General features: G+C 42.0%; 1 protein-coding gene across 3 annotated transcripts in view; it reads left to right on the top strand.

The window, feature by feature from the left end:
* The window catches only part of ift122 (intraflagellar transport 122 homolog (Chlamydomonas)), a 131,601-nt gene that overhangs the window by 71,400 nt on the left and 33,656 nt on the right, over positions 1-26,545 (top strand). For all 3 annotated transcript variants that reach the window (XM_062999160.1, XM_062999162.1, XM_062999161.1), the window contains 7 exons: positions 47-187; positions 4,071-4,124; positions 11,673-11,834; positions 12,447-12,613; positions 14,602-14,773; positions 20,555-20,657; positions 24,724-24,864. In XM_062999160.1, the coding sequence (XP_062855230.1) occupies positions 47-187; positions 4,071-4,124; positions 11,673-11,834; positions 12,447-12,613; positions 14,602-14,773; positions 20,555-20,657; positions 24,724-24,864 (940 nt within the window). The remainder of the gene's footprint in view (positions 1-46; positions 188-4,070; positions 4,125-11,672; positions 11,835-12,446; positions 12,614-14,601; positions 14,774-20,554; positions 20,658-24,723; positions 24,865-26,545) is intronic.

Here is a 26,545-nt window from a genome sequence, read left to right as displayed (position 1 = left end):
TGTGTATTTAGTAAGTTTACTAATAGTCTGTCACGCTCTTTTGCAGTCGGCTCCAATGTACCAGTATCTGGAGAGACGGATGTTCAAAGAAGCCTATCAGATTGCTTGCTTGGGCGTGACTGACAGCGACTGGAGGGATCTGGCTACAGAGGCTCTAGAAGGACTGGACTTTGACACAGCTAAAAAGGTTTTCTTAACACACACGCAAACGAACACAGTGATAGTAAAGCATGTTCAGTCCCCATGTGTATACCACTGCCTATTTCGTAACAGTTGGATATTACATTTACAGCATTTAGCAGACACTTTTATCTAGAGCAACTTACATTTGTAATCGAATACAGATATCAATTAAGGAAGCACTCACATGAGAAGTGCAAAACCGCTTTTGCGCTGACTGTGCCGTTGTTTCCTATGAAGTGTGACGGTGCTGCTTGGCGCTGTGCTTTTGCTGTGTTGGGCTCTTGGTCGGTGCTAGATTTGCCGGCTCAGGAACAACTCGGCGATCGAAACTCGGCTTTCAATCGCTATGTGTGAGGGCTCGGCGACTGAAGAAATATATCTAGCATGTCAAATATCTGGATATGAGTCACCCAACTGGCAATGAATGCTACGTCGAACAGCCAATGATAACGCAAGATACGGTATGAAGGGAAACACAAAAACGGAGTTGTAAAAAGGTGGGACAGGGGCATAATATAGTTTATATCAAAATACATCAGCACACACACACAAGTTTTACAGTATTTCTGACCTTATACCAGTGTTCTCTACAAAACATAACACCAACGTTGCATTGAAAAAAATATTTATTAACCTCCAACTCACTATAGAACAATCTGCTGTTCGTGTAGCCAAATCCACTTAGATTAATTTATTTTTTCTCCTCGCTTTTACGCTGCACATCAGCGCACAAACTTTGATCCCTCGCTAGTCGTGTAGTGTGAACTTGGCATAATGTGCCCCCAATGAGACGAACTGTTTGATATGACACAGTAAAAGCGACTCAGACAGTACGAACATCGCTTACAGTGACTTATTGTATTAAAACAACGAGCGAGGAATTTAATTTTTGGAGAAAACTTATGGACAGAAATAATTAAGAGAGTCAATGAGAGGGTTTAGTGTTCCTATGTTGTTCTTTTAATATATTAAACCATTTAACCATTCTTTTAATCAAACCGTTCTTTTAATACATTAAACCATTTAACGATAAGTGTTTTAGACCAGTGGTCCCCAACCACCGGGGCCGCAGACCGGTACCGGTCCATGGGTCATTTATTATTGGGCCGCACAGAAAAAATGAATAATTAGAGATTGCTAGAAAAGCAGTTTTCACTGCTTCTATTTGGGGTGTTATTGTCTTATTGTCACCCCTAGGTGGAAGCAGCATCTCTTTGCAGCAAAAAAAGCTAATTTTACACCGTTTGTGAGCAATATTATTAAATCCTCCCTTCCCCGCCGGTGTGTGAAATTATATCTTATATAAAACCGGTCCGTGGTGCAAAAAAGGTTGGGAAACGCTGTTTTAGACTCTCTGAAAAGCTGATTCTCACAATTTCTCAGTACCCCGAGCTGTAACAAGTTTAAAAATGAAACAGTGACAGCTGAACATAGATGGATGTGGATGTTTTCAGACTGGATTTGATGGTTATTCCACACAAATGCAGATTCATCTAATATTCAAACTTTGATGACATTTTATCCCACAAGCCAAGGGTCGGTTTGCGCTGAGGCTTGCAGTGAGCGAAGTGCAAAACACGCCCTAAGAGTTTAGCATTGACAAGCTGGCAGTGGTGGGCCTTGACCTTCCAATTATTAGTCCAGCCCTGGTACAGTCAGTCATGTATTAAATGTTGGGCTGATGATAGGTACTCCTTGTATACATGTTGAATGCAGCACATATTATTAGGCATGAAGACCTGAGTGACTTTGATAAGGGCCAAATTGGAATTGAACATCAGAGCATTAGAATGTTGGCTGGCTGGACATATCCTCTTTTTTCCAAGATCATGTAGACAGCTGGGCATGTATGCCTTGTTTACCCGTAGAAAATAATGGCACCAGGATGCACTGTAGGACGATCACCTTGCAGCATACAGAAGTCCAAGGACCTGCTGATAATATCCTGGTACCAGATACTACAGACGTCCTGTGGAGTCCATGTCTTGGAGGGTCAGAGCTGTTTTGACAGCACATTAGTTCTAGAGGTTTGGCTCATTAGTTGCAATCTGAAATGAATAGTTGGACTCTGAACAAAGCAGATTGTATAGGGTATGATCAAACACACATACACACACACACACACACACACAATTATGCCTAACGTTGGATGTTGGGACATTTTGTAAAATGCAATAAAAAGATAATCCTGTGATTTGTTAATTCTCCTGAGTTTTTATTTAACTGATAAGTGGGTCAATTTCATTGTATTTTATGAATATAAACATATTTGGAATTTGATGTTTGCAACACACTCCAAAGAAGTTGGGACAGAGGTGTTTTTACCTCTGTGTTCCATCACCTTTCCTATTAATGTGACTTATTGATGGTTTGGGAACAGAGGACAATAATTGTTGCAGGTTTGCAAGTGGCATTTTTGTCCATACTTGCTTTATATATTCGTCTAATTCTCCTCCACATGCTTTGAGGCTCAGTCTTTACAACCAAGATGGGTTGTGGTTCACCCCTGTGTCCAGTTTGTATTTCACAAGGCAGGAGTACCAGTACATCACACTGCTTCAGCCATCCTCCTTAGACATGGCTGATGAGGTTTGTTCATAAGGTGCAACTTTCTTCATTATTATTAACATGAATCAAACTGTATGATCATTAGCACAATTCACAGTGCATGCAGCAGGCAAACTTCACCACTAGTCTGGGTGGGAAAAGACTAGACTGAAAGGGTGTGGGGTCTTCGACCCTGTGTAAGGACCCTGGTTAGTAGCCCGAGACGCCTGTAATAAGTAAAGTAATGTGGAGATCAGTGCATGACTCTTCGTGCGTGAGACTGGCTTCACGTAAATCCACTGAAGTATGGGCAAATGTTGCACAACATCAAAACACTGCCCTGTGTATAAGGCAGTTTATTCAGACATACCACTTAGACAGCGATTACGTCACCTCAGTTTTCACTACTAAGCTAACACAGTTAGCCTCAGCCCATTCAAAGCAATGAGCTAAGGCGGCACAACTCGCTAGCATGCTAGCTAACTTCTCTTTCTGTGTGCCGAAAATTGTTAAATTGTCCCTGCTAGCCTGAATTTGCAAATACAATACACTTGTATACCTTCATACAAATTAAAAATCAGTGAGAATTTATTTACATGGGAAAAGAACTCCATTCGTTGCTCCACATATGTCCGCCATATTTGGAATTTTTTGTGAGGAAAATTGTGTCACACTGAATGCTGGGATTGTCTTCACCACTATGGAAGCATCGGACGCTCTCTCTTCATTCAGTCAGATTATCACTCAAAATAAGGCGCCTCAGTAGGCAGCATTTTAAGATATTTAAGAATTTAGACAGCTTTCTTCTCTGGAGCGCGTAGGATGGCACAAATTGCTGTCTATGTAGAAAGCTCACTAGGTTTACAGACAGACCCTATATGTCAAATAGTATCTGGACACCTTACTATAAGCATAAATGTGGGCTTCCCCACTCTTCAAGGCTATAACAGCCATCACTTGTCTGGGAAGATTTTCTACATAATTTAGAAGTTTCCTCTGCCAAAATTTGTGCCCATTCAGTTAAAAGACCGTTTGTACGGTCTGGCACTAATCTTGGACGAGAACGCCTGGCTCACAATCATTTCAAAAATGTTCAGTGAGGCTAAACATTTAGTGTCTTTGTGGACCTCGCTTTGTGCATAGTAGGCATGGTCATGCTGGAACATGATAGGACCTTCTCCAAATTAGTAGGAGTTAGTGCATCTATTCTGTGTGCACCTAAATCATTAGTATGTTTCTGTAACCATTTGAACACTCTGAAGCCGTGTTGTATTGCTCCATCTCTGCTCATGTGTTTTCCACATTTCTTAATCAGATATCTTTTTCTTTGTCTTTTTTAGGCTTTTATCAGGGTTCGAGACCTGCGCTACCTTGAGCTCATCAACAGCATTGAGGTACGTTTTTGCATATTAACCTTCTTTGATGTTCTTTCCGGGCACTTGGGATACAGGGATCCAATCTCCAGCACTGCCCAATCGTTATCTAAACGCCCAGTCAGCTGATTGGGTGTTTACATACAGACATGATTGGCTACACCAGCGGTTTTTAACCTTTTTATCTCTTAGACCCCCCTCCCCCTTCGCATGTTCAAAAAAATTCTGGGACCCCCCTTGACACATATTATTCTCAAGTCAATTTTTCAAGTCAACTCAATTTTATCTGCACCGTCATCAAACCTGAGTGATTGGACAAGAGAGGCAGAACGACAGCAACCCAACATCCCTGATCACCACAAGTTTCTATGACCTAGAACCCCCAAGCTCTGCTCCTTTGTCTATAATCAAGGTGGGCAGCTCCAGTCCTAGGGGTCAGAGATCAGGTGCAGCCAGAAGCCAACATGCAGCGCCAGCAAATTCGACAAACGTGAGAGCACCAGACTGCCCAGACCGGAGCCACACACCCCTAGTTTGGAAGACTAATTAAAAGCCTGTGTAAATATGTTTTCAATCTAGACTTGAACATTGAGATCGTGTCTAAATCCCGAACAGAGGCAGGAAGATTATTAAGTTTTGGAGCTTTGTAAGAAAATGCTCTTCCACCAGATGTGATCTTTTTAATTCTAGGAACTATAAGTACCCTGCACCTTGTGAACAGAGTGAACATGCTGGGTTGTAGTGCTCAATAAGTTCACTCAGATACTGTGGAGCCAGACCATGTAGTGCTTTATAAGTTAGTTAAAGTATTTTGTAATTAATGCGGAATTTAACTGGCAGCCAGTGTAAAGATAATAAAATAGGACTAATACGATCAAACTTTCTAGTACTAGATAGCACTCGAGCTGCTGCATTTTGAACCAACTGGAGTTTGTTTATGGATCTACCAGAGCATCCAGTGAGAAGAGCATTACAATAATCTTTAAATCTTTAAAATACTTTCTACACTTTCAGTGAGGATGACAAAAGGCATTGTGTTCTTGCTCATAGAAAATTTAAGGAATCCATGATGTACAGAAACATACACTATATTGCCAAAAGTATTCACTCACTAATCCAAATCATTGAATTCAGGTGTTCCAATCACTTCCATGGCCACATGTGTATAAAATCAAGCACCTAGGCATGCAGACTGCTTCTACAAACATTAGTGAAAGAATGGGTCGCTCTCAGGAGCTCAGTGAATTCCAGCATGGTACCGTGATAGGATGCCACCTGTGCAACAAGTCCAGTTGTGAAATTTCCTCGCTACTAAATATTCCACAGTCAACTGTCAGTGGTATTATAACAAAGTGGAAGCGATTGGGAACGACAGCAACTCGGTCACGAAGTGGTAGGCCACGTAAAATGACAGAGTGGGGTCAGCGGATGCTGAGGTGGATAAGGCGCAGAGGTCGCCAACTTTCTGCAGAGTCAGTCGGTACAGACCTCCAAACTTCATGTGGTCTTCAGATTAGCTCAAGAACAGTGTGTAGAGAGCTTCATGGAATGGGTTTCCATGGCCGAGCAGCTGCATCCAAGCCTTACATCACCAAGCGCAATGCAAAGCGTCGGATGCAGTTGTGTAAAGCACACTGCCACTGGACTCTAGAGCAGTGGAGACGTGTTCTCTGGAGTGACGAATCACGCTTCTCCGTCTGGCAATCCGATGGATGAGTCTGGGTTTGGTGGTTGCCAGGAAAACGGTACTTGTCTGACTGCATTGTGCCAAGTGTAAAGTTTGGTGGAGGGGGGATTATGATGTGGGGTTGTTTTTCAGGAGTCGGGCTCGGCCCCTTAGTTTCAGTGAAAGGAACTCTTAATGCTTCAGCATACCAAGAGATTTTGGACAATTTCATTCAACTTTGTGGGAACAGTTTGGGGATGGCCCCTTCCTGTTCCAACATGACTGCGCACCAGTGCACAAAGCAAGGTCCATAAAGACATGGATGAGCGGTGTGGTGGAATGAACTTCCTCTGTCCGTCCGAACATCTGAGTCTCTTGCTGTCTTTAAAAAGCGATTAAAAACCCACCTTTTTACTAAGCACTTAAGCTGACTTGTACTTATTTACTAACATTTTTTTTTCCCTTTCCAAAAAAAAACAAAACACTTTGGTTCTAACAGGTTTCAGCAGATTTGTGTTCTTCGACTGTTGTTTACTTAAACTTGAGAAATGAAATGTTCACTATGGAAGCACTTCTTTAAGTCGCTCTGGATAAGAGCGTCTGCTAAATGCAGAAAATGTAAATGAGCGAGTTTGGTGTGGAAGAACTTGACTGGCCTGCACAGAGTCCAGACCTCAACCCGATACCTTTGGGATGAATTAGAGCGGAGACTGTGAGCCAGACCTTCTCGTCCAACATCAGTGTCTGACTTCACAAATGCACTTTTGGAAGAATGGTCAAAAATTCCTATTAACACACTCCTAAACCTTGTGGAAAGCCTTCCCAGAAGAGTTGAAGCTGTTATAGCTGCAAAGGGTGGGCCGACATCATATTAAACCCTATGGATTAAGAATGGGAGTCACTCAAGTTCATATGCGTGTGAAGGCAGACGAGCAAATACTTTTAGCAATATAGTGTATCTTGGTATTTTTTATTTTGGTTGACTTATTTTGTTTGGGTTTACTTCTGTTGAACTGGTGGTGGGAGCCTTCTCATCTGGGTGTACTACAGTGGGATCTGCATCAACAACTGAATCGGAATTATTCTTATTTGCCATCCGTTGACCTTTGTACTTTTGAGGTGGGCGAATCAAATATTTGTCTATTCTCAAAGACCAAACACAGTCTGTAGGTAGTTTAAAATAGATCTATATGACATCACACAAGATCTCCACGAGATATGCCAATAGTCTATTGATTTCCCCATCCCATCATATCATTATTTTGTATTTTTCTCAGTCAAATGCAATGGTACCCCTTCATCTAGGCTCACTGAGGAGCCCTAGTGAACAGCCATACTCAGTCGTTGAGAACCAGTGGGCTACACTATATAAATATACACTGATCAGCCATAACATTAAAACCACCTCCTTGTTTCTACACTCACTGTCCATTTTATCAGCTCCACTTACCATATAGAAGCACTTTGTAGTTCTACAATTACTGACTGTAGTCCATCTGTTTCTCTGCATACTTTTTTAGCCTGCTTTCACCCTGTTCTTCAATGGTCAGGACCCCAACAGGACCACCACAGAGCAGGTATTATTTAGGTGGTGGGTCATTCTCAGCACTGCAGTGACACTGACATGGTGGTGGTGTGTTAGTGTGTGTTGTGCTGGTATGAGTGGATCAGACCTAGTTGGTCCACCTTGTAGATGTAAAGTCAGAGACGATCGCTCTTCTACAGTGGGGCCAAAAAGTATTTAGTCAGCCACTGATTGTGCAAGTTCTCCTACTTAGAAAGATGAGAGAGGTCTGTAATTTTCATCATAGGTACACTTCAACTATGAGAGACAAAATGAGAAAAAAAAATCCAGGAAATCACATTGTAGGATTTTTAAAGAATTTATTTGTAAATTATGGTGGAAAATAAGTATTTGGTCAATAACAAAAGTTCAACTCAATACTTTGTAACATAACCTTTGTTGGCAATGACAGAGGTCAAACGTTTCCTGTAAGTCTTCACCAGGTTTGCACACACTGTAGCTGGTATTTTGGCCCATTCCTCCATGCAGATCTCCTCTAGAGCAGTGATGTTTTGGGGCTGTCGCTGGGCAACACGGACTTTCACCTCCCTCCACAAATTTTCTATGGGGTTGAGGTCTGGAGACTGGCTAGGCCACTCCAGGACCTTGAAATGCTTTTTACGGAGCCACTCCTTCGTTGCCCGAGCGGTGTGTTTGGGATCATTGTCATGCTGGAAGACCCAGCCACGTTCCATCTTCAATGCTCTCACTGATAGAAGGAGGTTTTGGCTTAAAATCTCATGATACATGGCCCCGTTCATTCTTCCCTTAACACGGATCAGTCGTCCTGTCCCTTTTGCAGAAAAACAGCCCCAAAGCATGATGTTTCCACCCCCATGCTTCACAGTAGGTATGGTGTTCTTGGGATGCAACTCAGCATTCTTCTTCCTCCAAACACGACGAGTTGAGTTTTTACCAAAAAGTTCCATTTTGGTTTCATCTGACCACATGATATTCTCCCAATCCTCTTCTGGATCATCCATATGCTCTCTGGCAAACTTCAGACGGGCCTGGACATGTACTGGCTTAAGCAGGGGGACACGCCTGGCACTGCAGGATTTGAGTCCCTCTCGGCGTAGTGTGTTACTGATGGTAGCCTTTGTTACTTTGGTCCCAGCTCTCTGCAGGTCATTCATCAGGTCCCTCCGTGTAGTTCTGGGATTTTTGCTCACCGTTCTCATGATCATTTTGACCCCATGGGATGAGATCTTGTGTGGGGCCCCAGATCGAGGGAGATTATCAATGGTCATGTATGTCTTCCATTTTCTTACAATTGCTCCCACAGTTGATTTATTCACACCAAACTGCTTGCCTATTGTAGATTCACTCTTCCCAGCCTGGTGCAGGTCTACAATTTTCTTCCTGGTGTCCTTCGACAGCTCTTTGGTCTTGGCCATGGTTGAGTTTGGAGTCTGACTGTTTGAGGCTGTGAACAGGTGTCTTTTATACAGATAACGAGGTCAAACAGGTGCCATTAATACAGGTAACGAGTGGAGGACAGAAGAGCTTCTTAAAGAAGAAGTTACAGGTCTTTGAGAGCCAGAAATCTTGCTTGTTTGTTATTGACCAAATACTTACTTTCCACCATAATTTACAAATAAATTCTTTAAAAATCCTACAATGTGATTTCCTGATTTTTTTTTCCTCATTTTGTCTCTCATAGTTGAAGTTGTACCTATGATGAAAATTACAGACCTCTCTCATCTTTCTAAGTAGGAGAACTTGCACAATCAGCGGCTGACTAAATACTTTTTGGCCCCACTGTATTGCTGCTGTTTGAGTTGGTCATCTTCTAGATTACAGACCTCTCATTAGTGGTCACAGGACGCTGCCCATGGGGCGCTGTTGACTGGATATATTTTTGGTTGGTGGACTATTCTCAGTCCAGCAGTGATAGTGAGGTGTTTAAAAACTCCAGCATCGCTGCTGTGTCTGATCCACTCATACCAGCACAACACACACTAACACACCACCACCATGTCAGTGTCACTGCAGTGCTGAGAATGATCCACCACCTAAATAATGCCTGCTCTGTGGTGGTCCTGTGAGAGTCCTGACCATTGAAGAACAGCATGAAAGGGGGCTAACAAAGTATGTAGAGAAACAGATGGACTATAGTCAGTAATTGTAGAACTACAAAGTGCTTCTATATGGTAAGTGGAGCTGATAAAATGGACCACCTGAGTGTAGAAACAAGGAGGTGGTTTTAATGTTATGGCTGATCAGTGTATATTAGGAAATGACTTCTAATTATTGAATTCATGTGTTTCAGTTACAGTAATTGCTCATGTGTGCGAAACCAATTATATGAAGAAATTTATATGCAGCAACAGTTTATGGAAGGCCCTTGGGTATCCTTGGGTACAATGCAAGGTCTATAAAGGCATGAATAAAAGCTTGGTCTAAAGAAACCCCAGTTGCCTGCACAACGCCCTGACCTCAGCCTCACTAAACAGCTTTGCAGAACATCAATTGTGGCTTTCTTAACCAACATCAGTGCCCATCCATACCAATGCTCTTTTGACTGAATGAGCACAGATTCCCATACACAGACATACTTTAAAGTCTGAGAGAAGCTATAGGTGAAAAGATCACATAGAGGTCACTATTTTAATACCATCTGTTTTTGAATGGGATGGTCAGGTGTCCAAATGCTTTTAGTCATATACACCGACCAGGCATAACATGATCACCTTCCTAATATTGTGTTGGTCGCCTTTTTGCTGCCAAAACAGCCCTGACCCGTCGAGGCATGGACTCCACTAGACCCCTGAAGGTGTGCTGTCGTATCTGGCACAAAGATGATCCACAGCAGATCCTTTAACTCCTGTAAGTTGTGAGGTGGGGCCTCTATGGATCAGACTTGTTTGTCCAGCACATCCCACAAATACTCGATTGGATTGGAATCTGGGGAATGTGGAGGCCAAGTCAACACCTCAAACTCGTTGTGCTCCTCAAACCATTCCTGAAGCATTTTTGCTTTGTGGCAGGGCGCATCATCCTGCTGAAAGAGGCCACAGTCATCAGGGAATACTGTGTCCATGACAGGGTGTACATGGTCTGTAACAATGCTTAGGTAGGTGGTACGTGTCAAAGTAACATCCACGTGGATGGCAGGACCCAAGGTTTCCCAGCAGAACATTGCCCAAAGCATCACACTGCCTCCGCCGGCTTGCCTTCTTCCCATAGTGCATCCTGGTGCCATGTGTTCCCCAGGTAAGCGACGCACACGCACCCGGCCATCCACGTGATGTAAAAGAAAACGTGATTCATCAGACCAGGCCACCTTCTTCCATTGCTCCGTGGTCCAGTTCCGATGCTCATGTGCCCATTGTTGGTGCGTTCTGAAGTGGACACAGGTCAGCATGGGCACCCTGACTATTCTGTGGCTACGCAGCCCCGTACGCAACAAACTGCGATGCACTGTGTATTCTGACACCTTTTTATCAGAACCAGCATTAACTTCTTCAGCAATCTGAGCTACAGTAGCTCGTCTGTTGGATCGGACCACACAGGCCAGCCTTCGCTCCCCACGTGCATCAATGAGTCTTGGCCGCCCATGACCCTGTCGCTGGTTTACGACTGTTCCTTCCTTGGTTCACTTTTGATGGATACTTACCACTGGAACTGCCATCACAATTTGGCCCTTGTCAAACTCGCTCAAATCCTTATGCTTGCCCATTTTTCCTGCTTCTAACATCAACTTTGAGGATAAAATATTCACTTGCTGCCTAATATATCCAACCCACTAACAGGTGCCGTGATGAAGATATAATCAGTGTTATTCACTTCACCTGTCAGTGGTCATAATGTTATGTCTGGTCGGTGTAGTGTATGGCTAAGGGAAGGTGACTGTATCTGCTTTCATCATGCTCATGGACAGACTGTATTTATCTAGCAATCTGGCACTAGTTACATGATATTGCAGTGTGTCATATAAAATTGGACGAGGTATTTGAGAATTAATCTTTTGCACAGTGTAAATTTGGCTTAAGTTTCTGTATAAATGCTTTTTACCCAGCAAATTGTCCGAAAACTTTTAATAAACCAAACATTTATTTTTTATTTACTTGGACAAGAAATGATGCATTTCAAATCATTCAGTAACGAAAAGAATTGTAGCAGAAATGATTACAATACCAAGCTTGCTGTGACTTGCATGTCCATTACAAGGGCATGTAAATGTTTGGGCTAACTATTGTGTACTTTATAAGATCTTTCAAGGGGTGCAAAATGCTTGCCATGAGTTTTCTAGAAGTGTGTTCTTTATCAACACATGCTAGCATATCTTCAGCGCATGTGTTGATCTAATCCCGTTCCTTTGTTCTGATTTGCACAGGAAAGGAAGAAAAGAGGTGAGAACAACAGTGATCTTTTCCTAGCCGACGTCTACGCTTACCAGGGCAAATTTCACGAAGCCGCCAAACTCTACAAGAAAAGTGGCCATGACAATAGAGCCCTCAGCATGTATACCGACCTGCGCATGTTCGAGTATGCCAAGGTGTGTGTGTACGTTAAAGTGTTCCTCTGATCATTTGTAATGTTGGCGTATCTGTCACTGTTTCTTTTGGGTGTGTGCATTTTTAGGAGATTCATGTGTCCCCTCCAGCTGCTGTATATTTACTTTCCTTTCTTGCAGTTCTTGTGTGTGTGTGTGTGTGTGTGTGTGTGTGTGTGTGTGTGTGTGTGTGTGTGTGTGTGTGTGTGTGTGTGTGTGTGTGTGTGTGTGTGTTTCTGACAGCTGTATATTTTTGTCGTATGTGTGTGGGCTCCCCTGCACTGATACATTGGGACAGAAGACAGGCGCAGACCTGTCCCAAGTTAGGCGCTGCTTCTTTTTTCCCCGGCTCCTCTCCTTCATCGTGCACTAGATATAATTAAGACTACTTTAGGTCCTATTCATGCCTCTTTGCGAGCATGTTGTATGCCCTACAGTCACATCTGTGCCTCTTCCTCAAACATGTGCTTTTGACAGAGATAAAGATTTGGACAGAGCGTGAGAAGAAGAAAGGAATTCTTGTTGCTCGGTTCTTGATCTGTTTAAACATGGAAATGTTTGACTTTTGTTGGCTTTTGTTTAGTCCTTGGTAAAGCATGTGCGCATGTGTTCCAGGACTTTCTGGCCTCGGCAGACCCTAAAGACACGAAGTTACTGATGAAGAAGCAGGCGGATTGGGCTGAGAACAGCAAGGAACCGCGTGCTGCTGCTGACATGTACCTTAATGCTGGAGAGAACATGAAAGCCATCGAGATCATCGGGAAGCACGGCTGGGTCGACATGTGAGAGACTGAAATATTAGACTGTACATTTTCAAAAGTATGTGGACACCTGATCGTGTGCCAGTTGGACACCCCATTCCAAAACCATGGGCATGGATTTGATCAACTGACACACTTCATGCACAAAACACATAGAAATATTACACTGTATATTTCCAAAAGTATGTGGACACCTGACATCCCATTCCAAAAATAAGGCATGGATTTGGTCCACAGACACAGATATAGCTCAAAATATTACACTATATGTAACCAAAAGTATGTGGACACCTGAACTCATTCCAAAACTGTAAGCATGGGGTCTGTTAAAAAACCTAGTTAGCTGCCTTGCTACCTCCTGCCTACCTAGGCAGCTGCCCAAACAAAGAGCATTCTAATAAGACATCAAACTCATAAGGCAGATTATTCAGGGGGTCTGTTCAAAAACCTAGTGAGCTGCCTTGCTGCCTACTGCCTACCTAGGCAGCTGCCCAAATAAAGAGCATTCTAATAAGACATCAAACTCAAAAGGCAGATTATTCAGACACACTACTTAGACAGCGATTACGGCAACTACATCACCAGTTTTAGTTTACTAAGCTAACACAGTTAGCCTCAGGCTATTCAAACCAATGTGCTGAGGTGGCACAACCCGCTTGCATGCCAGCTAATATCTCCCTCTGTGTACCAAAAACGGGTCACTGACAAGTCAGAATTTGCAAATAAATGACACTTGTGCACCTTTATACAAATTAAAAATTCATTATTTACATTGAAAAAGAACTCCATTCGTTGTTCAGCATCCGTTTACCATATTTGTAATTTTTTGTTACAAATATGTTGTGCCACACTGAATGCTGGGATTGCATTCACAGCTAAGGAGGCATCGGATGCTCCCTTGTTATTCAGTCAGATTATTGCTTAGAATTTAGGCACCTTAGTAGGATTTTAAGGCATCTAAGATTTCGCACATAGGATGACGCAAAATGCTGTGTATGTAGAGAGCTCACTAGGTTTTCGGACAGACCCATGGAGTTGGTCCTCCGTTTGTAGCTTTCACTATTTTGGTTAGGCCTTTGAAGTTTGCCCATGGGAATCCGTGCCCATTTTTTCAAACGAACATCAATGCAATGAAAATCAAGTACAAAGCCTTCCTAATGCAGCTGCAAAAATGGAGCAACCATGTATCAACACCTGTCATTTTAAAACAAGAGGTCCAGCAAGCTCATAGTTAAGTGTCCACTTTAGAACATGTGCATCCATTAAAAGAACTTGACTTATGTCATAATGCTTCATGCCATAAACAGTGCTGTGAAAAAGTAAATGCCCCCTTTCAATTCCCTACGTCATTGCGTATTTGTCACACTAAATCTCGCCAGATCATTAAAACATGATATTACACAGAGGGAACATAAGCAAAAATAACAAAAATAATTGCTAATATATATCAGTCTAAAAGGAATCTCTGGGACTCCACTGAACCAGAAGCATAATACTCTCCATGGAGGCTGAATGTGTTGTGTATCAAAAAAGTAGGAAAAGATCAAGTGGCACCACCTTTTGAAAATGCAAACATCATTCTGCAGATGTTTTTATCTATTTTAAGTGACTTACAGTTCTGGTTGGATACAAGCCAAGCAATCAAAGGTTCAACACCTTGCCCAAGGGCTCAACAGTGGCAAAACTGCAGTGATGGGGTGTGAACCAGTGACCTTTGGATTACTACCCCAAATTCCATCCTTTTGTCACCGTTGAAAGCTGTTTAGTATTACAGTCTAGACCCTTGCACGATATGGATAATAATGATATGGAGGAAAACATATAATTAAGCTGCTGGCAAGAAAAAATGAAAATAAAATGGGACTCATTTCATGGGTCGTTAGCTGTACACATTGTGGAAAATGAACCTCTATTGTTTAGGCAGTTCTATTATTTTATTGCTGTCTTATCTTCATATAAGATAAGCAGATGTCATCATAAATTAAATCAAGCTCTCTCTCTTTCTGCAGGTTGATAGATTTGGCTCGGAAGCTTGACAAAGCGGAGCGCGAACCTCTGTCCAGGTGTGCCGATTTCTTCAGGAAGTTGAATCACCATGGTTACGCAGCCGAGACCTACTCGAAAATGGGTGACCTGAAAGCTTTGGTGCAGCTGCATGTGGAGGCCAGGCACTGGGATGAGGTGTGTCTCTGGGTTAGGTCTCAGTTCCACTAAGAACACGTACTTTAAATTTCATATTCCTGCTCCGGCTTAATTACTACCTACAAATTACTAAATGCTTAACTACCAACTCCTAACTGCTAATTAACTAAATTGCGTACTAATTGTCTACTATTACGAACAATAGTAAGTTTCCAAAATAGGAAATCTTTAAATGGTGTACATTGATGTTTCATTTTGCATCTGTGTTGACACTAAATTGTTGCGAACAAAATAATAATAATAATAAAAGATTTTGGGGGTAATAGCAGGCTTATGTTGCACCCTGAAACTCTGAACACCCCTCAAATAAATGAAAGCACCATCAGATACAGACATACACCGACCAGGCATAACATTATGACCCCTGACGGGTAAAGTGAACAACACTGATTATCTCTTCATCATGGCACCTGTTAGTGGGTGGGATATATTATTCAGCAATGTTTTATGCATTTTCTCCCTTTTTCTCCCTCTTAGCACGTCCAATTGCCCGATTGCGTCATGCTTCCTCTCCACCAATGCTGATCCCCGCTCTGATTGAGAAGAACTAAGCTAACCCACGCCCCCTCCGACACGTGGGCAGCAGCTGTATGCATTTTGTCACCTACACTTTGACGAGTGCAATGCGGATCAGCACTGTGTACGGAGAGACACACCCTGACAGCACTCTTTTTCCGTCTCTGTGCAGGCAGCATCAATTAGCCAGCAGAGGTCATAATTGCATTAGTTATATGAGAGTCCCTATTCGGCTTAATATCCCGTCCCTGTCTGAACGACAGGCCAATCGTTGTTCGTGTGGCCGCTCAGCCCAGCCGGCAGGCAGAGCTGAGATTCGATACGATGTATTCGAGATCCCAGCTCTGGTGTTCAACTCTGGTGTTCAAACCATTTTGTCCTTGAAGTTGATGTTACAGAAGCAGGAAAAATGAGCAAGTGTAAGGATTTGAGTTAGTTTGACAAGTGCCAATTTGTGATGGCTAGATGACTGGGTCAGATCATCTCCAAAACTGTAGCTCTTGTGGGGTGTTCCAGGTCTGCAGTGGTCAGTATCTATCAAAAGTGATCCAAGGAAGGAACAGTGGTAAACCGTCGACAGGGTCATGGGCAGCCAAGGCTCATTGATGCACGTGGGGAGCGAAGGCTGGGCCGTGTGGTCCAATCCAACAGATGAGCTACTGTAGCTCAAATTGCTGAAGACGTAAATGCTGGTTCTGATAGAAAGGTGTCAGAATACACAGTGCATCACAGTTTGTTGCGTATGGGGCAGCAAAAAGGGGGACCAACACAATATTAGGACGATGGTCATAATGTTATGCCTGATCAGTGTATTTGGTCATGAAAAAAATGTCTGTGAAAATATTTAAGGCATTCTATGAAAAACATCTACAAAATGCACTTAACACGCTCCTATTTATATTTTGCTTTTTTAAAGTTCCCTTGGGTATTTGGGAACTCAAACGGTCATCCATTATGTTCTCTTTCTTGGGGATATAAATATCAACTGATGCAGAGGCCAAATGTCCAAAATATATATATCAAGATTATATAATGATAAAGATTAATGAACAGTGACATGACACAAAAGTGTCTTGATCTTCATAAATCAGGCAATTGCTATAAAAATAGAGACTCAACTGCAAGACCTGAGACAGAACCTTGTATCATTTTGTACTAAAAGCCTGCATTTATGCCAACAAACATAAACAATGTAAGTGTGCCAGAGTATAATTTCCATATAACCACGAATGTAAGCACCTGACGTTTGATAGATCATACTGAAACTAAAAATATAACCAGGTTCTTTGATTGAAGGCAATACAAATTGAATTCATGGTTTTTGAGTTCAGGTTTGGTATAAAAGCTAAGGATGATTATACAGTCAAGCTGGAAAGTCTGGACACCCCTTTCAACTTCTTCACGTTTTATTACGTTACAGACTCATTCTACAGTATAATAGATTGAGTTCTTTTTTGTCTCAAACATCTACACACAATCACCAATAATTACGAAGTGAAAACAGGGTTTAGAAAATAAGCAATTTTACTTTACTGACAAAAATGGTTTATTTAGGGGTTACATATCTGTACACACCCTTAGCCTAATACTTGGTTGATGCACCTTTGGCAGCAATTACAGCTTCAAGGTGTTTTGGGAAAGAAGCTACGAACTTGGCACACTTGTTTCTGGACATTTTTGGCCATTTCACTGCTGAAAAACATCCCCACATCATGATGCCTCCACTGCCATGCTTCACTGTATTCATGGCATTACCCAGGTGATGAGCAGTGCCTGGTTTCATCCAGACGTGACTCTTGGTATTCAGGCCAAAAAGTTCCATTTTAGTTTTATCAGACCAGAGAATCTTGTTTCTCATGGTTTGAGAGTCCTCTAGGTGGGCTGTCATGTTCCTTTTACTAAGAAGTTGCTTCCGTCTGGCCACTCTACCATAAAGGCGTGAATTGTGGAGTGCTGCCTGGATGGTTGATCTTCTGATAGGTTCTCCCATCTCCACAAGGATACGCTGGAGCCCTGTCAGAGTGACCCTCGGGTTCCTGCTCACCTCCCTGGCCAAGGCCCATCTTCCCCGATCGCTCAGTCGGAAACAATCCTATTTCTGAGTTCTGCAGATAATTCCTTTGACCCCATGGCTTGGAGTTTGCTCTGATATGCACTGTTAACTGTGGGACCTCATATAGGCAGGTGTTGACAGTCCCCAATCATGTCCAATCAATTGAATTTACCACTGGTGAACTCCAATTAAATTGTTGAAACATCTCAAGCAGTATCAGTGAAAACAAAATGCAGCTCAGCTCACTTTTGGGTGTCATATCAAAGGGTGTGCACACTTGTGTACATATGATATTTTACATTTAGATTTTTAATAAATTTTACTTTGTCATTGTGGGCTATTTTGTGTAGAAATTTGTGACAAAAAAAGATAAATGAAATTTAGCTAGAATGTGTAGAATCATGGACCCAGTGAAGGAGCAGCAGATTTTACCAAAAGCAAATCACAACACTGTTATACTATAAGTCTGTATGCTTTTGCCAAAATATTGAATTTTAAAATCCCAAAATAGAACAGAACCATTTACATAATAATGGAAGAAATCCCAAAAAATAAATATATGTCTGGAAAGTGATCAACTCTTCATATTTTACTGAGGCATACAGTGGGTCTGCAATACCAATATTTACCTTATTAAAAATGTAATTATGGATTTTGGTTTCTTGATTTCAGATCAAATTGGGTTCAAATCAAGTCCTGAAGGAAAATGTCAAGACCACTAACAATTACGTTATACATTTATTTAGGTTCTGTTGAGTGAACAGAGTGGATGATAGCATTGTATGAGTTGTTTATTTAATGCTGAGGGAACCATTATTATTTGCCAACATTTGCTCAAAACATTTCCAACAACTGACACGTATTGAGTCCAACAAGCTTCAGCCTTTGTTAAACTGGCAGAATTTCATAGTTCTGTTAAACCCTCAAATAACCTCAGTTCTGAAAAAAGTGGGGACAGTAAGTAAAATGCAAATAAAACCAAAAGCAGGGATATGAAAATTCCCACAATACAAAAAAAACTAATATACAAAAAGTTTGGGATTGGGCAATAAAAGACAGAGAGGTTGGTGTAATAATCCATTACATATTTTTTGTATCCTTTCATAGTTACTTACCCACTTTGCATACAACTGTCTGAGCGAATATTGGAATTTCACCATCTACAGTCCATAAAGTTAATAAAAGATTCATAGAACCTATAAAAATATTGCATTAAAAATATGCCACTATATTAAAAAATGTCACTCTTCTTAAATTTTTTGGAACATTTTTGGAACCCATGTCAGTAAATACAGTTTGTTTCTCCAAGACAGCGGTTTTCAACCTTTTTGGACATGCCCCCCCTTTCCATGTGCCGACCTTAAACATGCCCCCCCCTTGCAACCCCCTCCCCAAATGGCTCCATCAACATAGCTTTTATTAGCTTGACAAGCTAAAATAATATGAACAATATAATTATGTTATAATATAATATAATTAACGTTGTGCACATCATACATACGCTGCAATTTTGCTGATTTAAATATTTACTTCAAAAAGATAATACAGAGCTGCTCAGGTGGCGCAGCGGTAAAGTACGCTGGCTCACCAGAGTTGGGGTTTTGAATACATCGTATCGAACCTCAGCTCTGCCTTTCCGACTAGGCTGGGCGGCAGCATGAACAATGATTGGCTGTTGTTCTTAGGGGTAAGGAAGTCGGATTATAGGTCGTCATAACTGGTGCGACTGCGGCCCCTGCTGGCTGACTGATGGCGCCTGCACAGGGCTGAGGAATAATGCTGATGGGGGTGTGGCCCTCCGTGCACAGTGCCTGTCAAGTATATGAACTCGACTCGTGCAAGTGAAAAATGCAGTCTGTACTGACTGTGCGTACCAGAGGGGGCGTATGTCAGTTGAGAGGCGTCCTTAGTCAGCGGTGAAGGGTCGAATCAGTATAGAGGACGCATTCAGGGTAATTGGACAAGACTAGACTGGGGGATAAAAATTGGGGGGGGAAAGAAGGAAAAAAAAAAAAAAAAAAAGATAATACAGCCCGATCTTATTCAATGTGATGGCTGAGCCTATTCTGTGAGCACATTATAGAAATTCGTGGTTCAATTTCAGTTACAGCTAGTCGTAAGTTGTAAGTGGTACTTGCTTTTGATATAGATGAGAGCAGAAAACTTTACTTTACTGAGCCAAGTAGAGGCAAAACTACATCAACTGCTAAGTTTACCAGTTCAGGATACTCTACTCTGACTGACAGAAAACTCAGAGGAGGTAACTTTTAGCTCCACGGACATAATGAGTCTGACTTTGGTACCACTCTGTGGTAATAGCCAGTTTAAGTAGGCCGCCGACCTGTAAGGAAAGCGAGTAACACAAGGTATTCTGTAGTAGCTGGTGTTTATTTAAAACCACAGCATTTATTAATAACAGTAGAAATGGAGAGATGACTGAGGAGAAACTCAAAACGTGCACTAGCTTCGCTTTATATGAATCGACTCCTGAATCACTTATTGCGATATTGTGAACAGAGCACATCTTCCACTATACACCTCTCGTAAAGACACACACACATGCACATGTCCTATAACAGCAGTCATTGTTTTTGTCACAATTTATCTTCCATTAGCTCTATTTTGCTAGCCAATGGTCCTTTTTTGGTCCGCGTGGTCAGCGAGACTAATTAAATATGTCTTCTGTGGGCAAAAAATGAATTGTTTTGGTTTTAGTAAAAAAAGAAACTTGTAATGTCACGCCCCCTGGACAGGACGCGCCCCACAGGTTGAAAACCCCTGCTGTAAGAAATAAATGTAAGTTTGTAAGAGCTGTTTGGCTTTCACCATGGTTTTAACACCCTTGGTTGCTTAAATCTCCAGGTGGTGTTTATATAACACGTTACAGATGAAGCAAATTAAGTTATTGAGTTCACAATGGTTTAATCATGTTGTAACTCAACTTTAGGTCATATAGACTGGCTGTAAGTTTTGCAATCAGCAATTAATAATTGTGATAATAATTGTGCTATTTAAAAATAGTACTTAATTCATTTTCTTAGTTTGTTTGCTGATTATTTAATTAATAAAGACGTTTAAAGAAAAATCTAGCTCTGCAATAAAGTTAGGAATTAAAGATCCTAATTTTCTTTTTTTTTTTTTATATCTCTGATTGCAGCTGTTTAATTTGCCTGTTTGTTTTTGGAATACAGGCCTTCTCTTTAGTGAAGAAACATCCTCAGTACAAGAACGATGTTTACGTGCCCTATGCACAATGGCTCGCTGAGAACGATCGCTTCGAGGAGGCGCAGAAAGGTGAGTTAAACCTCTAAGTTTGCTAAATGCCAAAAATGTAAACAAAACAACAACAAAGAAGACTGTTTAGCAGTTGAGGTTCTGTATCAAGCAGGAATAAGCATGTTCTCAGTTCCCAAGTGATTACAATTGAAATGAATAGTTCTGCTAGGCACGATTGGCAATGCCTGCAGCAGACAAAAGAGCATGTGTCAGGGAAATATACTCTCCTTGGATGCGATCGGGGTCCCCAGCAGCGAAGGACTAATTGGCTATGCTACATTTGGGAGGAAAGGGAGAAAATACATAACTAAAATAGTCAAATAAATTGTTGCTCAACTGTTGCAGGCATTACATTCTAAATGTGTTTATATTTATAAAGTACAATTTAATTGTTTAGTAAAAGTATTGGAATTTTTCTTTGGTACTTTTGTCTGATAAAAATAAATTTCAGGTTCTTAGATAGTTTCCATAAGTAATTAAATTTTCAAGACTACCATGACATCCATGTCCCTTACAAGAGTACTTAAACTTTTGACTTAAATTGCACATGTACCTGCAGACACCGTTATTACATATATAGTAATCTATTCCGCTAGCGCTGTGAATTATAATTATACCTCCACATCACATGCATAAAAAGACAGCGTGTGGGAGTGTCGAAGTCCTCATCCGCTATATTGTTGCAGAGAGGAAGGTCGATTGTTCTGTTCTGCACAATCTCACTGGACGTAATCCACCATTGTGCATCGGCTGATTATAATTGGCAGCGGGGGAGACGCTTTACAAGGAATAGATGTTTTTAGGCTCCACAACACACACACACACAGACATACACATCCAGCACTTCATTAACCCGGAGGTTCTTACCCCGCACCGCTTGCGTCCCAGGCCGCACAGACCAGCGTTTTTCTTTATCGTGGACCGAGCGGCACAGCAGTTGCGTCAAATCTCTTCTGATAAATGCACCTCTAAAGAGCTTCCACTCAAAATTGCTGTGGCTAATGGAGCCCCGACCCTAAACCAGGCTTCCTGCAGGGGCCGTGGCAGGGGTTACATTGCTCTAAAGCTGTGTTTGATTAGACTGAGATAGGGAGTGGAGAGCCCGGTGCTAAATCCTGCTCCGGTTTCTAAGTGCGACTCTGTTTGACATTTGCTAATAGCCTCTCATTTTGCCTCTGAACTGAGTTGGAGCAGAGATTAGGTTCTAAACGGGGAGGAGGACTTGGACAACTTGTGTACATTAGGTACAAATTGCCTTTGGCGTGCGGGTAAGGTGGAGGGCTTTGGCCGAGTTCCCCGTGTGCACTGCCTGACAGCTGGAGGAGAGGAGTGGAAATGAGCGAGTTGTTGCTTATACAGCCAAATTCTGGAAGAGATTTTGGTCAAACACGAGTTCAATGCCAGATGATCAAGCCGTGAAATTGACTAAATCCCTGTTTAGAATGATTAATGAAGAATATCATACTCAAAGATTGATGGCATAGCTAAACCTGATCAGCCCCTCAGCATGAGGCTCTTAAACTAATGATCTTGTGATCCGGGCTCTTAAACGGCTTTTAGTCTTTTGGGAATGGTTTGTCAGATCGAGATTGAAGTCTGCAGCTAAACTATTTAAATATGAAATTTTCTGAGCTCAGGATTAGGCTGGATTTAATTAAGAAGCCTGAGGAATGAAGAATGAAATGAGGTACATTACATGGCCAGTAGTATGTGGACACCAATCCTATTTATTAACGTCAAGTATTTCAGCCATTGTAGCCTTGCGGTTAAGGTACACTATATTGCCAAAAGTATTCGCTCGTCTGCCTTCACACGCGTATGAACTTGAGTGACGTCCCATTCTTAATCCATAGGGTTTAATATGATGTTGGCCCACCCTTTGCAGCTATAACAGCTTCAACTCTTCTGGGAAGGCTTTCCACAAGGTTTAGGAGTGTGTTAATAGGAATTTTTGACCATTCTTCCAGAAGCGCATTTGTGAGGTCAGACACTGATGTTGGACGAGAAGGCCTGGCTCACAGTCTCCGCTCTAATTCATCCCAAAGGTGTTCTATCAGGTTGAGGTCAGGACTCTGTGCAGGCCAGTCAAGTTCTTCCACACCAAACCCACTCATCCATGTCTTTATGGACCTTGCTTTGTGCACTGGTGCGCAGTCATGTTGGAACAGGAAGGGGCCATCCCCAAACTGTCCCCACAAAGTTGAAGGCATGAAATTGCATTAAGAGTTCCTTTCACTGGAACTAAGGGGCCTAGCCCAACTCCTGAAAAACAACCCCACTCCATAATCCCCCCTCCACCAAACTTTACACTTGGCACAATGCAGTCAGACAAGTACCGTTCTCCTGGCAACCGCCAAACCCAGACTCATCCATCGGATTGCCAGACGGAGAAGCGGGATTCGTCACTCCAGAGAACACGTCTCCACTGCTCTAGAGTCCAGTGGCAGTGTGCTTTACACCACTTTATCCGACCCCTTGCATTGCACTTGGTGATGTAAGGCTTGGATGCAGCTGCTCGGCCATGGAAACCCATTCCATGAAGTTCTCTACACACTGTTCTTGAGCTAATCTGAAGACCACATGAAGTTTGGAGGTCTGTAGCGATTGACTCTGCAGAAAGTTGGTGACCTCTGCGCACTATGCGCCTCAGCATCCGCTGACCCCGCTCTGTCATTTTACGTGGCCTACCACTTCGTGACCGAGTTGCTGTCGTTCCCAATCACTTCCACTTTGTTATAATACCACTGACAGTCGACTGTGGAATATTTAGTAGCGAGGAAATTTCACGACTGGACTTGTTGCACAGGTGGCATCCTATCACTGTACCACGCTGGAATTCACTGAGCTCCTGAGAGCGACCCATTCTTTCACTAATGTTTGTAGAAGCAGTCTGCATGCCTAGGTGCTTGGTTTTATACACATGTGGCCATGGAAGTGATTGGAACACCTGAATTCAGTGATTTGGATTGGTGAGTGAATACTTTCGGCAATATAGTGTACTTGACTAGTAATCAGATGGTCACTGGTTCATCCCCACCACTGCCAGATTGCTGCTGTTGGGCCCTTGAGCAAGGCCCTTAACCATCAATTGCTCAGACTGTATACTGTCTCAGTACTGTAAGTCGCTTTGGATAAAGGTGTCTGTTAAATGCCAAAAGTGTAATGGTTGCACAGCACAACACTCGTACATTTATCCCATGAACACTTTTAAGATGAGGTCCCTGGATTAGGTACTGGACTAGTAATTGGAAAGTCTCTGGTTCAAGCCTCACATCTGCCAGGCTGCTACAGTTGGGCTCATGAGCAAGACCCTTAATCCTCAATCGCTTGGATAGCACACATACTTTGGATAAAAAGCATGAATGTAAATGAATTGAAATGTTGATTTCTAGCCAGGCCTGGTATTATTTGGGTGGTGGATCATTCTCAGCACTGCAGTGACACTGACATGGTGGTGGTGTGTTAGTGTGTGTTGTGCTGGTATGAGTCGATCAGACACAACAATGCTGATGGAGTTTTTAAACACCTCACTGTCCCTGCTGGACTGAGAATAGTCCACCAACCAAAAACGTCCAGCCAACAGCACCCAGTGGGCATGGTCCTGTGATCACTGATGAAGGTCTAGAAGATGACCAACTCAAACAGCAGCAATAGATGAGCGACCGTCTCTGACTTTACATCTACAAGGTGGACCAACTAGGTAGGAGTGTCTAATAGAGTGGACAGTGAGTGGACATGGTATTTAAAAACTCCAGCAGCACTGCTGTGTCTGATCCACTCATACCAGCACAACACACACTAACACACCACCACCATGTCAGTGTCACTGCAGTGCTGAGAATCATCCATCCATTTTGAAATATAGATTTTTTAAAATCTATTTATACTGAAATCGAATCTATTGCAACCTGCCCAGGACAAAGCGGCTAATACAAATGAAGTGAATGAAATGTCTTCAATTCATCCAAACCCTTTTTTCTTACATTTTATTTTTCATCTTGGTTTATCCATAAATCCAGTTTGTTTATCCATAAATCCAATAAAATCTTTATTTATTCCATTTTTGTTTTATCTTATTTCACAGCTTTTCACAAGGCTGGGCGGCAAGCAGAAGCAGTCAAGGTTCTGGAGCAGCTTACCCATAATGCTGTGGTGGAAAGCAGATTCAATGACGCATCTTACTACTATTGGATGCTCTCCATGCAGTGTCTGGATATAGCACGAGGTGAGTGTGCGTCTTTGCTGGCCAGAATTAAACAGATATTATTTATTCTGATGATTCATGTGTGGGTAGAACCAAATAATACTGCTTTGAAATGCCTACAATACAGAACAACATGAATGTTTTTGCATGTGCTGTTTCATCTTTGCTCGGATATGGAGAGTTCAGATTGCGGCGAGAGCTGCCACTCAGGCAAAATATAAACAAACCACTAAGAAATCCTGCAAAAACAGCATGGAAACTGGAAATAATACAAAAACCTTACATTTACTTTGACTTTTATTTGATTGCAGATAGGATGAACCTGAGATATTTCATGTTTTATCTGCTCAACTTTATTTAATTTATTAATGAACATCCATTCCTGCATTTCAGACCTGCAACACATTCCAAAACAAGTTGGGACAGTTAAGCATTTACCACTTTGTAATGTTGCCATTCCTTTTCACCACACTTAAAAGACGTTTTGGCACCGAGGAGACCAAGTGATTTAGTGTTTCAGCTTTTATTTTGTCCCATTCTTCCTGCAAACACGTCTTAAGATCTGCAACAGTACGGGGTCGTCGTTATCGCATTTTTCATTTTAAAATTCTCCACACATTCTCTATTGGGGACAGGTCAGGACTGCAGGCAGGCCAGTCCAGTACCCGTACCCTCTTCTTCCATGCCTTTGTAATGTGTGCAGCATATGGTTTTGCATCGTCTTGTTGAAAAATGCATGGACGTCCCTGGAAAAGATGACGTCTTGAAGTCAGCATATGTTGCTCTAAGATCTCAATGTACTTTTCTGCATTAATGCTGCCATCACAGAAGTGGAAATAATCTTCACCAAGGGCACTGATACAGCCCCATACCATGAAAGACCCTGGCTTTTGGACTTGTTGCTGATAACAGTCTGGATGGTTTTTTTCGTCTTTGGTCCAGAGCACACAGCGTCAATTTTTTTCCAAAAAAGACCTGAAATGCTGATTCATCTGACCACAATACACGTTTCCACTGTGTGGTGGTCCATCCTAGATGCCTCAGAGCCCAGAGAAGTCGAAGCCGCTTCTGGACATGGTTAACATAAGGCTTCTTTTTTGCACAGTAAAGTTTTAAGTGGCATTTGTGCATGTAACTCTGTATTGTAGTGGCGGTTCTTGATGCAGTGCCGTCTTGATGCAGTGCCGTTAAGCTTAAGCATGCGTTGGCCTTAACACACTGACATTCCTCCTGATTCCTTGAATGGTTTAATGATATTATGCACTGTAGAGGGAGAAATATGCAAATCCCTTCCAATCTTTCTTTGAGGTTCATTGTTTTTAAACATTTCAATCATTTTCTCACACATTTGTTGACAAACTGGAGATCCTCTGATTATCTTTGTTCATCAAAGACTCAGCCTTTCCTGGATGGAATGTGTTGCCAGTCTGAAATGCAGGAATGGATGTTTATTAACAAATGAAATGAAGTTGAGCAGACAAAACATGAAATATATCAGGTTCAAACTGTCTGCAATCAAATAAAAGTCAAAATAAATTTAAGAAACACTGTATTTTTATTTTATTTGCATTTTCCATACTGTCCCAACTTTTTCTGATTTGGGGTTGTACAAACTTTGGTTACATTCATGACACAAACGGTAGTTACTGGTTACACAAGATTCATGAGTTCAAGTATAATATCAAACACAGTCATGGACAAT

This window comes from Trichomycterus rosablanca, chromosome 7 (assembly GCF_030014385.1).
Source record: "Trichomycterus rosablanca isolate fTriRos1 chromosome 7, fTriRos1.hap1, whole genome shotgun sequence".
Classification (NCBI taxonomy): domain Eukaryota; kingdom Metazoa; phylum Chordata; class Actinopteri; order Siluriformes; family Trichomycteridae; genus Trichomycterus; species Trichomycterus rosablanca.
This window is presented reverse-complemented; position numbering and strand designations above follow the sequence as displayed.